Genomic DNA, 16,088 nt, shown 5'->3' with positions numbered 1-16,088 from the left:
GACCCAGTTTTGACCAATAGGAAGGCGGCAGGAGGGGGGGAAAGGCGTTGGAAGCACGCGGGCAGGCACGTGTCGCTGGTGTTGTGATGGGGAGCAGAAAGGGAAACCTGGATCTTAAAGGGACAGCGACCTAGTCCCTGGAAAGTAATGGGAGGGGGTGTGTGTGTTTACTCTAAACGAGGATGAAGAGGGTCGACAGAACAAATCTGGAGTCCTACGTGGATATGACTTTTTTAAAAAAAATACCCTTGAGGTTGGATTATCCTTCAAATTCTACCCAACTGCCTGAAGGGTAGCATGCTCCATATCCACAAAACTTAACTTTCCTGCATCCTCTAGATATTTATTTTATTTATTTATTATTGGGACTTATATCCTGCCCTATCTCCTGAAGGACTCAGGGCGGCTAACAACAATAACATATAATAAGTACAGAAATTAAGATAAAATTAAAATTAAAGTCCTCTGTGCAATAAATTAAAATTAAAAATTAAAAATAAATTAAAAATTGTAAAACATAATTAAAATGCCTGTCAGTCCAGGTCAGACAGGTGGAAAAGAAGTGTTTTGAGGCCGCGGCGAAAGAACTGGAGATCTTGGGCCATCCATGCACAGAGTTTTGCTATGAAGCTATGGGAAGTCAGCCCCCCCACCCCCACCCAGAGAAGGAAATATTAAAAGGGCAAAATATTATATTTCCTCAAAGGATCTTAAAGAGGCAGAAAAGCGTGCCTAGTTTTTTCTTAACAGCTCCAAGTCTCCCTCCTCCAAGCAGAAACCAGCTCTGTAGAAATGCAGATGTAAACAATCCAGGAAGGTTGGAGGCCCCTAGCTAGAAGCTTAAGAAGACAAAGACACCTAAAATCTACATACCCCACCCAAACTCTTAAGACAGGACATAATAGGATTAACCCACAGATGCCAGAGGGGCACACTCAGACTCAGGTCAAAATACATGACACAGGAACTACAAAACCTCAAACAGGAACAGGAAACAACCTCAAGAGCCCCAGAGGGTATAAAAACCCGCTCCCTACATGTGCTCTCTCTCTTTGCTTCCAGAGCCATCTTTCTGTCTGGCTCTCCTCTTCAATAAACTGCAACCTTCTTTCTAAAGCAGTCGCCATGTTGTTTATTCCCGGCTTGGACTGAACCACGATGAAGATTTTTCCTTCAACAAAGCTGTAAGTTAAAGCAGTCTCAACATCAGAAGCAAACCTTTTTTCTTTCTGGCTCACCATGGATCGATGGACACAGATTTCTTGGAAATCTTTCCTGTCAAAATAATGTATTTTCCCACGGTGATGCTTGGCTTGGGACAGATTCTATGTAAAGCAAATGTGACTTTAGAGCAGGGTTTCTCAACCTTAGCAACTTTTAAGATAAGTGGATTTCAATCCCCAGAATTCATCAGCCTGCTGGCTTCTGAGAGTGGGAGTCCACACATCTTAAAAGCTACTAAAGTTGAGAAATGTTGTTTTAGAGCAGGGGTGTCAAACTCGCCACGTGACATATCGTGACGTATCTATGTGCTATGCTTTTGATATTCAGAAATTAGCAATTGAAATTTCTCAGGAAATGAAGAAAAACTTCGTAACTTATTAATTTCTGCATATGAAGCTAGTAAGCTTTTTTAAAAAAAAATACAGCTGGAGCTTACTGAACATTTGGCAATTGTTAAGGCCTCAAAATACACGTTTCACTGTGTTGTAGAGGGCATGAAAAATGGCCAACATAGAATTGTGAGGATCTGTTCTTAACTCACATGCTCATGATTGTGAGCAGACCTAAAAGTTATGTAAGTAGGAAAAGGAGGACTTTTTCAGATTGTATGATTATCTGTAGTAATTCCTCCTTTCCTGTGCACAGCTACTTGTCTTTTTGTCAATAGAGGTAAACTGGACTCACATCAGACTTGAATCATGTTTAGATTACATGTGTGAACTCAGTTAAATGCAGTTAACTAAAGCCACTTCAAAACTGTAGTTTATTCAAAAAAGCAACAAGCATCGTGTATGAACCCAGCATTTGCTTATTTTCCCGCTTGTTTCCTAAATCTGCACTAAAGTGTGAAACGCAAAGGTGCTTTTTCAAAAGGACACTGGGCTTTGTTTTTCCTCGAAGACATTTCGCTTCTCATCCAAGATTGCTCAGCAGTCAAAACTGAAGAAGCTTCTTGGATGAAAAGCAAAACATCTTCAAAGAAAAACCAAGTCCAGATTCCTTTTTGAAAAAGCACCTTTGGGACAACCAGGATTTGGATGACTGAGAATCTCCATAGACATAAAGTGTAAACAATTTCAGGTATTATTTATACACCCTCACAAGAGAACTGTCACAATAAAATGTGCAAATTAAATATATATTTTTACATATTGCCGAGATTCACATTATGACCTAAGGAGGCACAACTGATGTTACTTAATATAAAAAGACCAGGTCAAAATGTTACCAGTGTCGCCTTTCAACCATCTCATTGAATTACTATAGAAAGATCACAGGTCTGATGCAGCTTTTCAGCTAGGTTTATAATTCATCATCTTCCTCTTTAAAGTCAACTTGAAGAATCTTGATTTTGCTCCTTCCCATTCAGAAGGACAAGGACATCAGATGAAATGGCTGAAGGTGCTTTAAAAGTAGGTTATCATCCTTTGAGCAACTGGGCTAACTGAAAAGGGAATTTGGCATTTTTATGAGGGGCAGAAGGCCACTGTCAGGGGCAGGATCCATAATCAATTTCTGAATCTGAAAAAGAAAGAGGGGGAGACAACAGCTGGAGAATCATCCAGAAGCTATCTGATCTGCTTTCTTTAAAGGCCGCAGAAATCACAAGACGCACAAACATGGATTTCCCCAGAACCCTAGCCAGAGGTTCTCACCAAACTGTAATGTTCGTTGTGACTGAAGGGATATACTATTACATTTAAAACAAGTCTGATAGATTCTAGTCTAGTCCTACTGCTATCCAGTTTCTGGAGAGTGGCCTAATCGTCTATTGAAAGATGAGTATAGTTCTTATTTTCTCCAAAAATGTGCTCCCAGGCAAAGGTGGGTTTAATTCTGCCAGACCACATTTCCTTGGGCAGAAACACTGGTTTGTTCAGATTTGCTTTGACCAGCTGGCCTCATTTGGTCAACCATATTGCCTTACAGCTAAATAGAGACAAGGGCCTAGAATGGTCCCACAGCAGGGCTTCTCTAGGAATTCTGTTAACAAGTTACAACATTCTCCTCCTTTATGCCCGTGAGCACGAGGAGATAAGACACAGTAATGTACAAGAAGGAATATGTTCTCCTCCCATCACCTGCTCACGATATTGCTGATCCTGACCAAGAAACTATGGGTTTCGTAGTTTTATTATATTGTCAAAAAAGAAACATGCTTACTTGTGTAAAGGTGGCTGGGATACCACCAAAGATGGCTGTTTCTCACATCCGTGGGACTGTTTCACACTGAGCTAATTAAATCCCGCTGCTTCTCCAGGGGGCCATTTATAGAGAGGCACTGGCCAAGAGAAGCAGGTGAATGAACCTGGCAACTTGGATATGTGCAAAGAAATTTAGAGAATTACCTCTCGGAAACGTGGGTGAGCTGCATCCCGGACAAGCTGCAGGATAAGTCCCTCGCTAGTGGTAAGGAAGGCCCCGCTCTGACGTAGTCTGGACAGAGCTATGATCCTGTCCACCTGGCTAAGAAAGAGAGACAGAAAGAAAAGAACCCAATAAAAGATATGAAGGAAATGGAAGGGGTGATGCTGGGCTTTTCTCCCCATCTGTCTGTCCCACTGATCACCTGCGGGAAGAGCAAGCATCCGCCACGATGTGAACGTCCAGACCTCGCTCCATGACATCCAAGGCAGTACTCTGGATCAAAAAAAAAAAAATCAAAAGAAACTTCTTTCAGTTTCTATGAGACAACAAACATTCCTGTGGTGGCACTCTTCAGAACTCTGCCACTCCCAGGGTTTTGCAACTCTTTCAGTTCTTCAGCCATCTCCCGCAATTGGCCAGTCAGCAGGCCCTCCGGGCGGAGAAATGCCGAGATGTTTAACACCAACATGTGTTGTGAAGATGTCTATGCTGGGTCCACATTCCCACCGTGAATACACCAAGCTGGCTACCTGCATATAAAGCAGCTTTGCTGCTTCTCCCTTTAATTCATAGGAGCAAATTAGCTTCATGCCTGTTTCTAAGTTCTACAGGTAGTCCTCGACTTAACAACTACAATTCAGACCGGAATTTCCATTGCTAAGCAAGACAGTTGTTAACTGAGTTCTACCCCATTTTACTTTTCTCTTGGTTGTTAAGTGAATTACTGCAGTTATTAAGTGAATCACATAATTGTTAAGCAAATCTGGTTTCCCCCAATGACTTTGCTTTTCAGACGCCGGCTGAGAAGGACGTGAGGACCAGCTATAAATCTCTGTTTTCAATGCCGTTGTAACTGCGAATGGTTGCTAAATGAATGGTTGTAAGTCGAGGACTACCTGTACATTATTTGGGGGGGGCTTTTTTTTAGCTTGAGAAAAAAAGAAGTGCTTTGTTTTACCACCTCCCAGGCTCCTCAGAATTTGAAACTATTTGCCAGACCAGCTACATTGATTAAAGATAGGAAGAAATGGATGCCTTCCCAATTTTACTCTGGCACTTAAATGCTGGTTTCAAACAACACATGCAAGCATAGTTTACTTAGCCATGGTGTGCTGAATAAATTAGCATGTTGTGTGAATCTAGCTACTTATGAGTCAAAACCAAGTAAGTATACTCAACACACAAGATCAAAATATGGTTTCTTTTTAAGTGAATGAACCTATGCAAAGAAACAACCAAACTCAAAGAACACCAAGAACCTAACAGTGCATCTCTGAGCTATGTATTTTCTCTTCTGTTGGTTTGTCTACAGGTAGTCCTTGACTTGGGACCATAATTGGCACTGGTACTTTTGCTGCTGAATAAGTCATTAAATGGGTTATGCTCAATTTCACAATGTTTTGCCATGGCTGTTAAGCAAATCGTCGCAGTTATTAAGCGAAGCCGGCTTCCCCCCATTGACTTTTGTCAGAAGCTGGCTGGGAAGTTCAAAAATGGTGATCACATGACCCTGGGACACTAGAACTGTCATAAATACAGGCTGATTCCAAGCACCCAAATTTTGATCACGTTACTGCAAGGAGAGTGCAATGGGTGAAAGTGCAAGGACCAGTTGCCAGTCACTTTTTTCCAGCACTGATGTAATTTTGAACGGTCATTAAATGAATGGTTGTAAGTTGACAACAACCTGTACATTGTATGAACCTAGATAGGATAGCTTGTAAGCATGGGTTGCAGTTTACTCCTCTGGTGAATCCAGCAGCGATAATTTAATTCAGTAAACTCGATTTAGCATGTTCTATAAAAAAAAAGCTACTGGCTTATTCAAACAAGGCCGATATTCCTGGTCTCTATAAACCAGACACGTCAAACACAAGGCCCGGGGGCCAGATCTGGCCCACGAAGTGGTTTCATGTGGCCCCCGAAGCCATCCTGGAAACAGTGAGGGAACGGCCCCCACTGCCTTGGCCCTGGCCCAGAGACCCTCCTTCTGCCAGAGACCCTCAGATCTGTCCCACTCCTGCCCAGGCCCCCATAGGCACCCTTGATGCCAACGATGTAGAGCTGGCCACGCCCACCCACTAGGCCACGCCCACCCTGGCCATACCCACCCGGCCCCCCGAGGGCAACCACAATGCTGATGTGGCCCTCAGTGAAATTGAGTTTGACACCCCTGCTATAAACCTTCTATTTATTGGTCTGTTAAGCTTCTAACTCATTTTTTCCTCCAGGGATACAAGGTGATTTAGATTAGGAATCTCTCTTCCTTTTAACTGTACAATAGCCCTTTGCAGCTGGGTCCACAGGAGGTGGGGAACAACGATTAAAGCCATGTCCTGGGACAGAGTTTGCAGCATGATCCTCTCTCTCTTATTTTTGACAAAGAGGAACAAGTTCCTGCAGATTCCCGGGACCTTGTAAAGAACAACGGCCCAGCGAGACTAGTTCAAACCCTTGAAAGCTTTAGGTGGTTTAAACTTGAACCTCCCAGGTTTTACTCCAAGACCTTAACCACCATATGTACATGTGCAGTTGTGTTCCGTGCAGCACAAATAGGAGGGGAGCTGAGTTTAACTGCCTTTCTGCTGAACACTGATGAAGCCAAGCTCAGAGAGCATCAAGAACATCACAGTTCAACTGTGAGCTACAAATATCCTCTTCTATTGGCACACTGATAAAAACGGCACAGGTAGCCTGTCTACCCTGGCATCAGTTCTTGTGCCTTACCCCCAAAAGCCAGTTTCCTGATCTCATACCATGATGCAAGCCTGTGTCTCGATCCCACAGAGAAGTACGGATTTCAAGTTGGGAACAGATTCCATCTCTTTTTCCACCTCTGGGATAAGCATGCTGAAGCACGTTTTGGTGTATTTGGGCAACTCTTCAGCTCCCAGCTCCGGTACCGTTGGACCCAAACCTTTGGGGTATTGCTCGGTGACCACAGTGCGGATTTCAAGAGCTTCAGCAACCTGTCGGGAGACAGAACAGGGCCTTGGGGATGGGTAGGGTGAAAACAAGCTGGACTCCCAAAATGGGATGGAGAGGTGAGCTTTTCAGACGCCGATTTTATGCTGACCCCTGGTGTCCATCTAAGAAATTGCACAAGACACCTTAGCCTTGCCTTAATGGCCCATGTTTTATGAAGGCCCTCTGATCGAGGGAGGATCCCGTGTAGTGGCAATGCGGAAGACCATTGTTATTTTGAGGAGTTTGGTGACGTATTTTGATTTCTCTTTCGCACTAAGAAAAGTCTAGAAATTTAGAGCTCAGGCTGAGCTAGCCTGCTTTTTTTTATTCCTGTTTGCTAGATCTTCACATAGCTTTACTCACAGTGAAAGTCTCAGGCTTTTCATTCCCATCCCAGAGTCATGTGTCACCCAGTCAAGGTCAGCAGGCCCTCTTGCAATCTCCTGACTAGAGCAGGGCCGTGAAGTCATGGTACCAGGCTTTGATAAACATCGGGGGGGGGGCATTTGTTGTTTGCTGGGAACCTCAGCCTGAAGGCTAGCACTAGGTACCGTGGAAATTGGCCCCCATTGGGACATCTGTGCTGTCATTATTAAGGAGCTCCTGACAGCTTGTAAGAAATTTGGGTATTATCTTGCTTGGTATATATGCTTTTTACGTTATGCTTTTACATCTGTTTGCTGGAGTTAATAACAGAGCTTAAAATCCCTGTATTTACTGGATCGTTGTCTTCTGGATCCCAAAGAACCAATTGCCTAGGCACCTGATCACTGCCATGACACTTGGCAAAAACAATACGTTGGGATGCCCGGTTTTGCCAACACTGACAGCAAATGCTAAACATTCTTGCTAAGCAGCCCCCAAGACAGGCACTACAATTTGGGCAATACCTACCTCAGGATTATGGACTAGACTCCGTCTTGGGGGAACCTGCTGGGCAACATCCCTAACAGCTAAAGCCTGGCCTCCTTGTAACACCTGAATGAATTCTGGAACCCATTATTTAGAATCCTGAACTGCTATACTTTGGGTACTTTGATTGGGTACCAAATCAAAACCATTTAGTGAAATGAGTAATTTCTTTCCCTATCCCTTCATCTCTCTCTCTCTCTCCTGTCTCTAGACCAGGGGTAGGCAACCTTGGCTCTTTTATGACTCATGGACTTCAACTCTCAAAATTCCTGAGTCAGCTATGCTGACTCAGGAATTCTGGGAGTTGAAGTCCATGAATCATAAAAGAGCCGAGGTTGCCTACTCCTGCTCTAGACCATGTCAAACATCTTTGTCCTTACCCTCCAGTGTTTACCTTCAGCATCCGAGCAGCCACAGATACAATCTGAGGGAAGTAGCTGATGTTAGGGCGGAATTTCTCTTGCATGTCACAGAGGAACAAGATGCTTGATTTGGGAACCACTTTTCCAAGCCGTGCCAGGGACATTTCCAAGCTGAGACCAGATTGAAATATTAGAAGATCCAGAAAGTTTCCTTTTAAATATATTCTTCTTGTTTTAAAGCACAACAATTTATTTTGGTAACTTCAACAAAGACTATACGTACTGTATATGTAAAGAGTTGTGTACATAATGGGTTAGATCCAAATGTAGCTGAACAAAATCATCTGAACTCTGATATTTACATATTATTGTAAGAATTATATTGAGTATTATATTTATTTATTCATTCACTATATATTCACTAGCAATTCAAGATGTTGGTTACTACCTTTAAAACCCTCTATGGCATGGGCCTTGAGGAATCATTTGAGGAACCATCTCACCCCAATGGGACTGGCCTATCCCACCTGCGCTGGCAGAGGAGGTCTGTTGTGGTCCCCATCAGTCAAGGAATTTCAACTGGCAGTGTCTAGGACAGGGGTAGGCAAACTTGGCTCTTTTATGACTCGTGGACTTCAGCTCCCAGAATTCCTGAGCCAGCATGGAAACCTCTCCATTTCTCCTCAGCACGGCTGGCTCAGGAATTCTGGGAGTTGAAGTCCACAAGTCATAAAAGAGCCAAGGTTGCCTACCCCTGGTCTAGGAGAAGGGCCTTCTCTGCTGTGGCTCCTGCCTTTTGGGACATCTTACTTCCTGAGGCAAGATCAGCTCCCACCCTTCTGACCTTCTCTAAGGCCCTGATTGTGATTCCCTTTCTTTCATTTTAGAAATATTTATCTTTTATGGCTTTAATGCTTTTAATGCTGTAAGCCTCCCAGAGCTGCCTTGAAATGAAATGGGCGGCAAATACATCTAATAAAAAATATGTCTAGGCTGCTTAACTCCAATTCTTGCTAGCTGATTACAGCTTGTCCTTGACTTACCACAATTCACTTAGTGACCATTTGAAGTTACAAATAGCATTGAAAAAGTGACTTATGACCATTTTTCCCACTTATGACCATTGCAGCATCCTGATGGTCACATGATTTACATTCAGATGCTTGACAACTGACTCATTTTTTGACAGTTGCAGTGTCCCAGGATCATACGATTATCTTTTGCAAGCTTCTGACAAGCAAAGACAATGTAGAAACCAGATTCACTTAACAACCGTGTTACTAATTGAACAACTGCAGTGATTCACTTAACAAATGTGGCAAGAAAAGTCATAAAATGGGACAAAACTCACTTAAAAATCTCTCACTTAGCAACATAAATTTTTGGCTCAGTTATGGTCGTAAGTTGAGGACTACCTATATTAGCTCAAATCAACCTAGCATAGGATTAAGAGTTCCTCACCTGACAGTTATAGATCATAAGCAGCCACACTGGTCCAGTATGGATTGGTAAATATTTTTTAAAAAATTTCCCAGTCTAGTGCTGAGAGAGAGAATAATTTGCCCAAAGTGACTGGTCAGTTTCTGTGCTTAAAGGAAGATTAGAACTGGTTCTCCCCACTCCTAGTTCAGCACCCGAACTGCTTCATCACACTGATTCTCATGTAAATCTCTCATAATTTGGACTTCAGGTCCCATAATTGCTCCATTTCAGATTTTCTGAAGTTTTCCATATTTTCGCTAATGCACGTTAACAGACGAATGAAGGTAAATATACATGTCCTAGGAAAATGTTGCAGGATCCAATCTGGGTTGGTCATCAGGACCAAAGGTTATGTCTTCCGAGCTTTCGGACTTGTGCCGGAGCCCATCTTCAGAGCACTTCAAGGAGTTGGAGAGAAGTTCTCTGAAGATGGGCTCCAGCGTTAAGTCTGAAAAGAAAACCTCTGGTCCCGGTGACCAACCCAGATTGGATCCTGCAAGGTTAACAGACTTTCATATTGGTCCTATTAATACATAAAGGGAGTCAAACTGAACAAATATGATCAAACTGGGTTTTTTTGTGTGTCATCCCACATGCAATCCTACCACCATCCTAAAGAATGTTTTAACTAAGAACTTTTCTTCAGAAATACGTTGAATGCTAGGGCCATGATAGATAGATAAATAGGATAGATTAGATACGATCAGGGCTTTTTTTGTCATAGAACGCTCAGAACGGAGTTCTGGCACCTTTTTTGGATGGAACCTTGTAGGGTAGGCAAGGCAGGTTGTATAACATGTGTGAGTTCCAGCACCTTTTTCTTTTACAAAAAAGCACTGGATAGGATATAGATAGATATAGATATATAGATATAGATATACTTTATTGTCTTTTTTTTTACTGTGGCCACAATGGCACACATTAAAAATGAAATTTAGTTGCTTGCTCTCAAAGCAAACATACTATAAACAACATATGTATAGACCTACATCCTTACACATAAGTAGCATATAAATATTATTCACTGTCCATCTTGAATACATAACAGAAGGAGGAAGCTTTAGAGTTCATAAGGTTAATACCGTATGGAACAAAGCTGTGACTCAATCTTGATGTTCTGCTTCAGATACCACGGAGCCTCCTCCTCCCAGAAGGTAACAAGGAAAACAGGTTGTGAAGAGGATGTGTAGCGTCCCAGACAATCTTGCGGACCCTGCTCAAGCAACGCTCATATGCTATCCGGCATTACCTATATTGCCAATCGTTTTATATATTCTATCCATGAGTTTTCTTGGTAAAAATACAGGAATGGTTTAACTCTTGCCTTTTCCTGTGCAGTATAAATTGCTGCCTTTGCCATTGTCACTAAAGTGATCATCTTTTTCGAGCATCTTCCTATATCGCTGCTGCCCAACATACAGTAGACACCTGCGTGCTTTAGTGGACAGCTGGAATAACCTCCACACTGAGTGATCCTGTTGGGAATAGATACCCTTGGCATATAGTTCCCCACCACCCGCGTTCATCGTTCGTTCCTCCCAGGATTACCCCTTCTTCATTCCCTCCACCAAATATGAGGCAGCACAAGAGGACTTGGGAGGGGGTGGGAGGGGGTTGGGAGGTCTAAAACCCAAAGCTAGAGATAAATCAGGATTGAGATCATTTATCTTTGAATCTGCTAAGTGTTGACACCAACTTGGTGGCACGTAAGCATAAAAAAAAAATCAGAACTAATGTCCAAACTCGCTTATTTCTTCTTCTGGGAACTGAAAACCCGACTAGGCTTTAACTACAGTACTTAAATAGGATCCCCTAGGATCCCCCCCCCCAATGTGCTTAATAAGGCTGCAACAGAAGAACCAACAAACAGCCGACAGTTCTCTTCGCAGTCAGTTCAGGCTGCAACACACCATCCACAGTCACCCATGCAAAGCGCCCGTCCGAAAGGGCCCGAGCCTTCCCGTTTCTCGGGGTCGGTTAGATGCCGTGCAAATTGCCTTACCCTGCTCAGGCCCTCCTAAAGATTTCCCCAGCGACTTGACGGAAACACTCACCTTTGCAGGCGCTCTTAGAGGACCCCTGCTAGCCAATCAAAAGCGGAATCTCTCACACACCAGCAGCCACGCCTTCAGAAACAGCCACTGGCCGATGATCGGACTCTTGATGAACAGCAAGCCTTGCCCTTCAGCCAATGGCGTCGCTTCTTCGGGGTCCCACGCGCAGCCGTGTGGAGACGCCGCGTTCTAAAGTCCTCTTATCAGGAAGTCAAGAAAAATGGAGTTTGTGAACTGAACTGAGCTGATTGGCGGCGCACGTGAAGGAATATGCGTGTGTGTTCGTGTATGAGTATATAGACCAGGGGTAGGCAACCTCGGCTCTTTTATGACTCATGGACTTCAACTCCCAGAATTCCTGAGCCAGCTTGGCTGGCTTGGCTGGCTCAGGAATTCTGGGAGTTGAAGTCCATGAGTCATAAAAGAGCCGAGGTTGCCTACCCCTGATATAGACATACAATACAATACAATACAATACAATACAATACAATACAATACAATACAATACAATACAATACAATTATACAAGGCTGGCTATACAGTAGTTAATTTAAATATTCTTGATGTGCTGCCTTTAGAAGTGGGGAACTATTGATGGTGCCTTAGATTCTAGAAAGAAGATCGTAGTTAAAACTTCGCTTCAGGTTTATTGTTGAAACTGGCACTCCTCTAGTACCGTTTGGGAGTAAGTCCTGTTGATCTCATTTTCTGAGTGGAAGCCCACTCCCAGTGAGTGCATATAGCCCTAGATTTTGTGGAATCGGGTATGTTCGATCATGCAAATAACTACCTTCCTTTCACCTTTTCTGGGCAAACTTGTCAGTGCAAAAGCAATCATCTTCACCTATCTTGTGGATAGGAGAGAAAAGCAAGAAGGCAGCTATAGTGAAGGCATGGGTGGTACACTAATAGACAAACAATAGGGAGCAACTTGCCCAGATTTTCTCCTCTTGAGATTTTGGACAAGAATACCAGCAAATGTATGTGATTTTGGTCTTCCCCCAGATGCACTTCAATTCTTAGGTCGAGCTAGTGGGAGATTTGTATGCCTCCTAAGGTCCTAAACTAAATCTGTGATATAAATAAGTTTAGTTCAAAATAACTAAAATTGCCCTCCAATGAAGCTGATTGCTACTTATTTGTTCACGACTTTGTAAGAGAGCTCACTTGATGGAATGAAAAGAGACTAAATATTTATAAACATAGCAATAACATGAGTCAAGTATGAATGACAAAAATGGTGGGCGTTTTTAAGAACATTAATGCAGCCTTTCTACATCAGGGTAAGGGCCATTTTAGTCCAACATTTTGTTTCTTACAAAGGGCAACCAGTGCCTCATTCAAGTGTTTCTCTCAAGCTTTTGTATAGGTGGCATTTGAAGCCACACAATCCCCTTTTATGAGTCATTCCAGTTGACATAGACATTATGTGCTGAGTGAAGTAGTTATTTCATATAATCTAAATCTCCCAGTGTCATTGGGTTAAGAATTTTCCCTGTCCACTTTATCGCAGCAGACATGATTTTGTATAGTTTGTGTCCTTCAATTGCCTTCTTCTAAGCCAGGCATGTCAAACTCGCGATGTCACATGACCTCACATGACATTATTATTATTATTATTATTATTATTATTATTATTATTATTATTATTATTATTATTATTATTAATTTTATTTGTATACCGCCCTTCTCCCGAAGGACTCAGGGCAGTGAACAGCGCAATGCATGTTAAAAGACAAAATACAAAAATTAAAAGAGATTAAACAAAATGCCCACAACTCTTACAATAAGTTAAAACACAATAAGAAAAGTTAAAACACATTAATAAAACCCAACCCCATCCCATCAGGCCAGGCCAGCTTGTTCGAAGAGGTAAGTCTTTAGATCGCGCCAGAAGGAGCGGAGGTCGGGCACCATCCGGAGCTCAACCGGAAGATGGTTCCATAAATCTGGCGTGCCCACAGAGAACGCCCTCCCCCTGGGGGCCACCAGCCGGCATTCTTTGACCGGTGGCACCCTGAGGAGGCCCTCTCTGTGGGAGCGTACTGGGCGGAGGGAAGTTGATGCCGGCCGCAGGTGCTCCTTAAGGTATTCCGGACCCATGCCATGTAGGGCTTTGTAGGTCATTACCAACACCTTGAATCTCACCCGGAAGACAACTGGAAGCCAATGCAGCTCGCAGAGCAGAGGTGTAACATGGGAGTATCGGGAAACTCCCAACACAACTCTCGCGGCTGCATTCTGTACCAGTTGGAGCCTCCGAGTGGTCTTCAAGGGCAGCCCCATGTAGAGAGCGTTGCAGTAGTCCAAACGAGAGGTCACAAGCGTGTGAGTGACCATACGTAAGGCATCCCGGTCTAGATAGGGCCGCAACTGGCGCACCAGGCGGACCTGGGCGAAGGCCCCCCTAGTCACAGCTACTATATGGTCTTCTAAATAAAGCTGTGAATCTAGGAGGACTCCCAAGTTGCGAGCCCTATCTACGGGGGGTAATAACTCACCCCCCATAGAAAGAGATGGGATATCCTGAATATCCCGAGATGCCGGTAGGCACAGCCACTCAGTCTTGTCAGGGTTGAGTTGAAGCCTGTTCCTCCCCATCCAGACCCGAACCGCCTCCAGGCAGCGGGACATCACGTCGAGGGCATCACTGGGGTGGTTTGGGGATCGAAATGAAAAGCTGGGTATCATCAGCATACTGATGATACCCCACTCCAAAACCACGAATGATCTCAAGATGTCACGATATCACGATGATGCATGATGCATCCGGCCCATGGGCCAGCACTTTGACATACCTGTTCTAAGCTAAGGAGCGAGACCCACATGTTCTGATGATGATTATGTGCCATCAAGTCAGTATTGACTCTTAAGAGACTGCATAGATAAATTTTTCTTCAAGACAATCTATCCCCAACCTTGTCTTCCAACAGTGCACAAACTACCACTAATTAAGTCCATCCACCTTGCTGCTGGTTCTATCCCATTTTTTTCCTACTATAGATCCATTGTTAGATGTTGAGATCCAGATATGGACATACAATAGATTTATAATAAGGGCATTAAATTTTTTGCAATTTCTTTCTGTGATTTCAAGTGTGGAATGTGCTTTTTTTCACAGCTGCTAGACACTGAACTAACATCTTCGCTGAGTTATTCAGTATGACTCCAGCATCTTTTTCCTCAATGGTTGCAGATCGTCTCCATCACTGTGATGTTCGGATAGAAGAGGTTGCTCCAACAAATGCTTCACATCAGCCTTACGTAAACTACTTTGCCCTCTGATAATTTTATTCACAAATTTGGCCAGCTCACTGCTTACCCTTGTCAACATAATTTGTCTCAATAAAAAAGCATCAGGCCTTCCACTGAGAAAGTTGTCCCTTTAGTTTTACTATTTGTTGGTCCCATGCCGTAAAAGAACAAATCCTTTTATTTCATAACTTGTATGTTATTCAAGAGCCTTTCTAAAGGTATTTATGAAAAAAAATTTAATCCAAGAATAGAATGCTGGAGGAATCTTTTCGGTACATCTGCAATGAATAACTTTATTAGTCATTTATTTACTATACTTTTCTATTTATACATTAATTGTTCTAAAGTATTCTGCTGCATCTAAACTAAGAGTATGCCTTACAGTGCAGATTTATTTGTATTTGATATTAGCTGACCTTTATTTCTAATAGTATGCTGTCTCTAACCAAACAATAGTGCAAAGCCTACCTACAATAAATCGAAGAAGTTTCAAAGATTAAGAATGTGGATTGACACACCACTCCAGAATGGGTCTCTGGGCTGGTAGATTAAGAAAAGATTCTTAAATTGGCTTTGTAACCTTAGTCAAATGTCTCAAGTATCCATTGTCCTCTGAGCAGTTTCAGAAATAATCTGGAGGCCCCAAGGGATGATAGCAAAGATACTTTACCGAAGTGCTAAAAAATCATGCAACCTTTTGTGAAAATACAGTAATCTTATGAATGTGAATTAGTAAGATCTTTACTGTATTCTAATTAATCAGTGCAATGATACTAAATGTAGTTTCACCACAGGCCTTTGGTATCAATCAATTTTTGCCTGTTTCAGAATGGGAAGGCTGCTAATAACAAGTCAGGTTGTAAATCTAATTAATAAATACAAATTTAATCCTTTTGATCTGAGCTAGCAAGGCTTGGCTTTTGTGAATGGCTAGTCTGTGCATAGTTTGCCAAATTCCAAAGACAGCAATTCCAAAATTGGAAGAAAAAATGACCATAGTCCTTGACTTAAGACCAGAATTGAGCCTAATATTTCTGTCGCTGAGTGAGATATTTGTTAAGTGAATTTTGCCCCATTTTACAATATTTCTTGCCATAGTTGTTAAGCGAATCACTGCAGTTAAGTTAGTAACACAGTTGTTGAGTGAATTGAAGCAGTGATGGTGCAGTGGTTAGAATGTGGGACTGGAGGCTAACTCACTGTTCACTGCCAGGAGTTTGATTGTGACTTAACCTTCCACCCTTCCAAGGCTGGTAAAATGGGGACCCAGGTTGTTGGGGCCAATATGCTGACTCTGTAAACCGCTTAGAGAGGGCTATAAAGCACTGTGAAGCGGTATATAAGTCTAAGTGCTATTGCTAATCTGCCTTCCCCATTGACTTTGCTTGTTAGAAAGTCGCAAAAGGTGATCACATGATCTTGGGACAGAGCAACAGTCATAAATATGAAATAGTTGCCAAGCATC

At 42.7% G+C, this 16,088-nt stretch overlaps 1 protein-coding gene across 3 annotated transcripts; it reads right to left on the bottom strand.

Moving 5' to 3' along the window:
* Window positions 1-1,974: 1,974 nt before the first annotated feature.
* Window positions 1,975-11,383, bottom strand: ISOC2 (isochorismatase domain containing 2). 3 transcript variants are annotated; one of them, XM_083378004.1, is made up of 6 exons: window positions 11,317-11,383; window positions 7,865-8,003; window positions 6,348-6,560; window positions 3,794-3,864; window positions 3,573-3,690; window positions 1,975-2,745 (listed from the first exon to the last, which is right to left on the bottom strand). In XM_083378004.1, exons 2-6 carry the CDS (start codon window positions 7,994-7,996, stop codon window positions 2,665-2,667), a joined length of 615 nt encoding a protein of 204 aa, XP_083234130.1. In that variant the 5' UTR covers window positions 7,997-8,003; window positions 11,317-11,383; the 3' UTR covers window positions 1,975-2,664. The 3 variants fall into 3 exon arrangements, with proteins under 3 accessions (XP_083234130.1, XP_083234131.1, XP_083234132.1); XM_083378005.1 differs by having other exon boundaries at window positions 11,369-11,376; XM_083378006.1 differs by lacking the exon at window positions 11,317-11,383 and adding an exon at window positions 10,397-10,795.
* Window positions 11,384-16,088: the final 4,705 nt, after the last annotated feature.

The sequence above is a fragment of the Vipera ursinii genome (genome assembly GCF_947247035.1).
Source record: "Vipera ursinii genome assembly, chromosome: Z".
NCBI lineage: Eukaryota > Metazoa > Chordata > Lepidosauria > Squamata > Viperidae > Vipera > Vipera ursinii.
The sequence above is the reverse complement of the archived record's forward strand: the minus strand, read 5'-3'. Positions and strand labels throughout refer to the sequence as shown.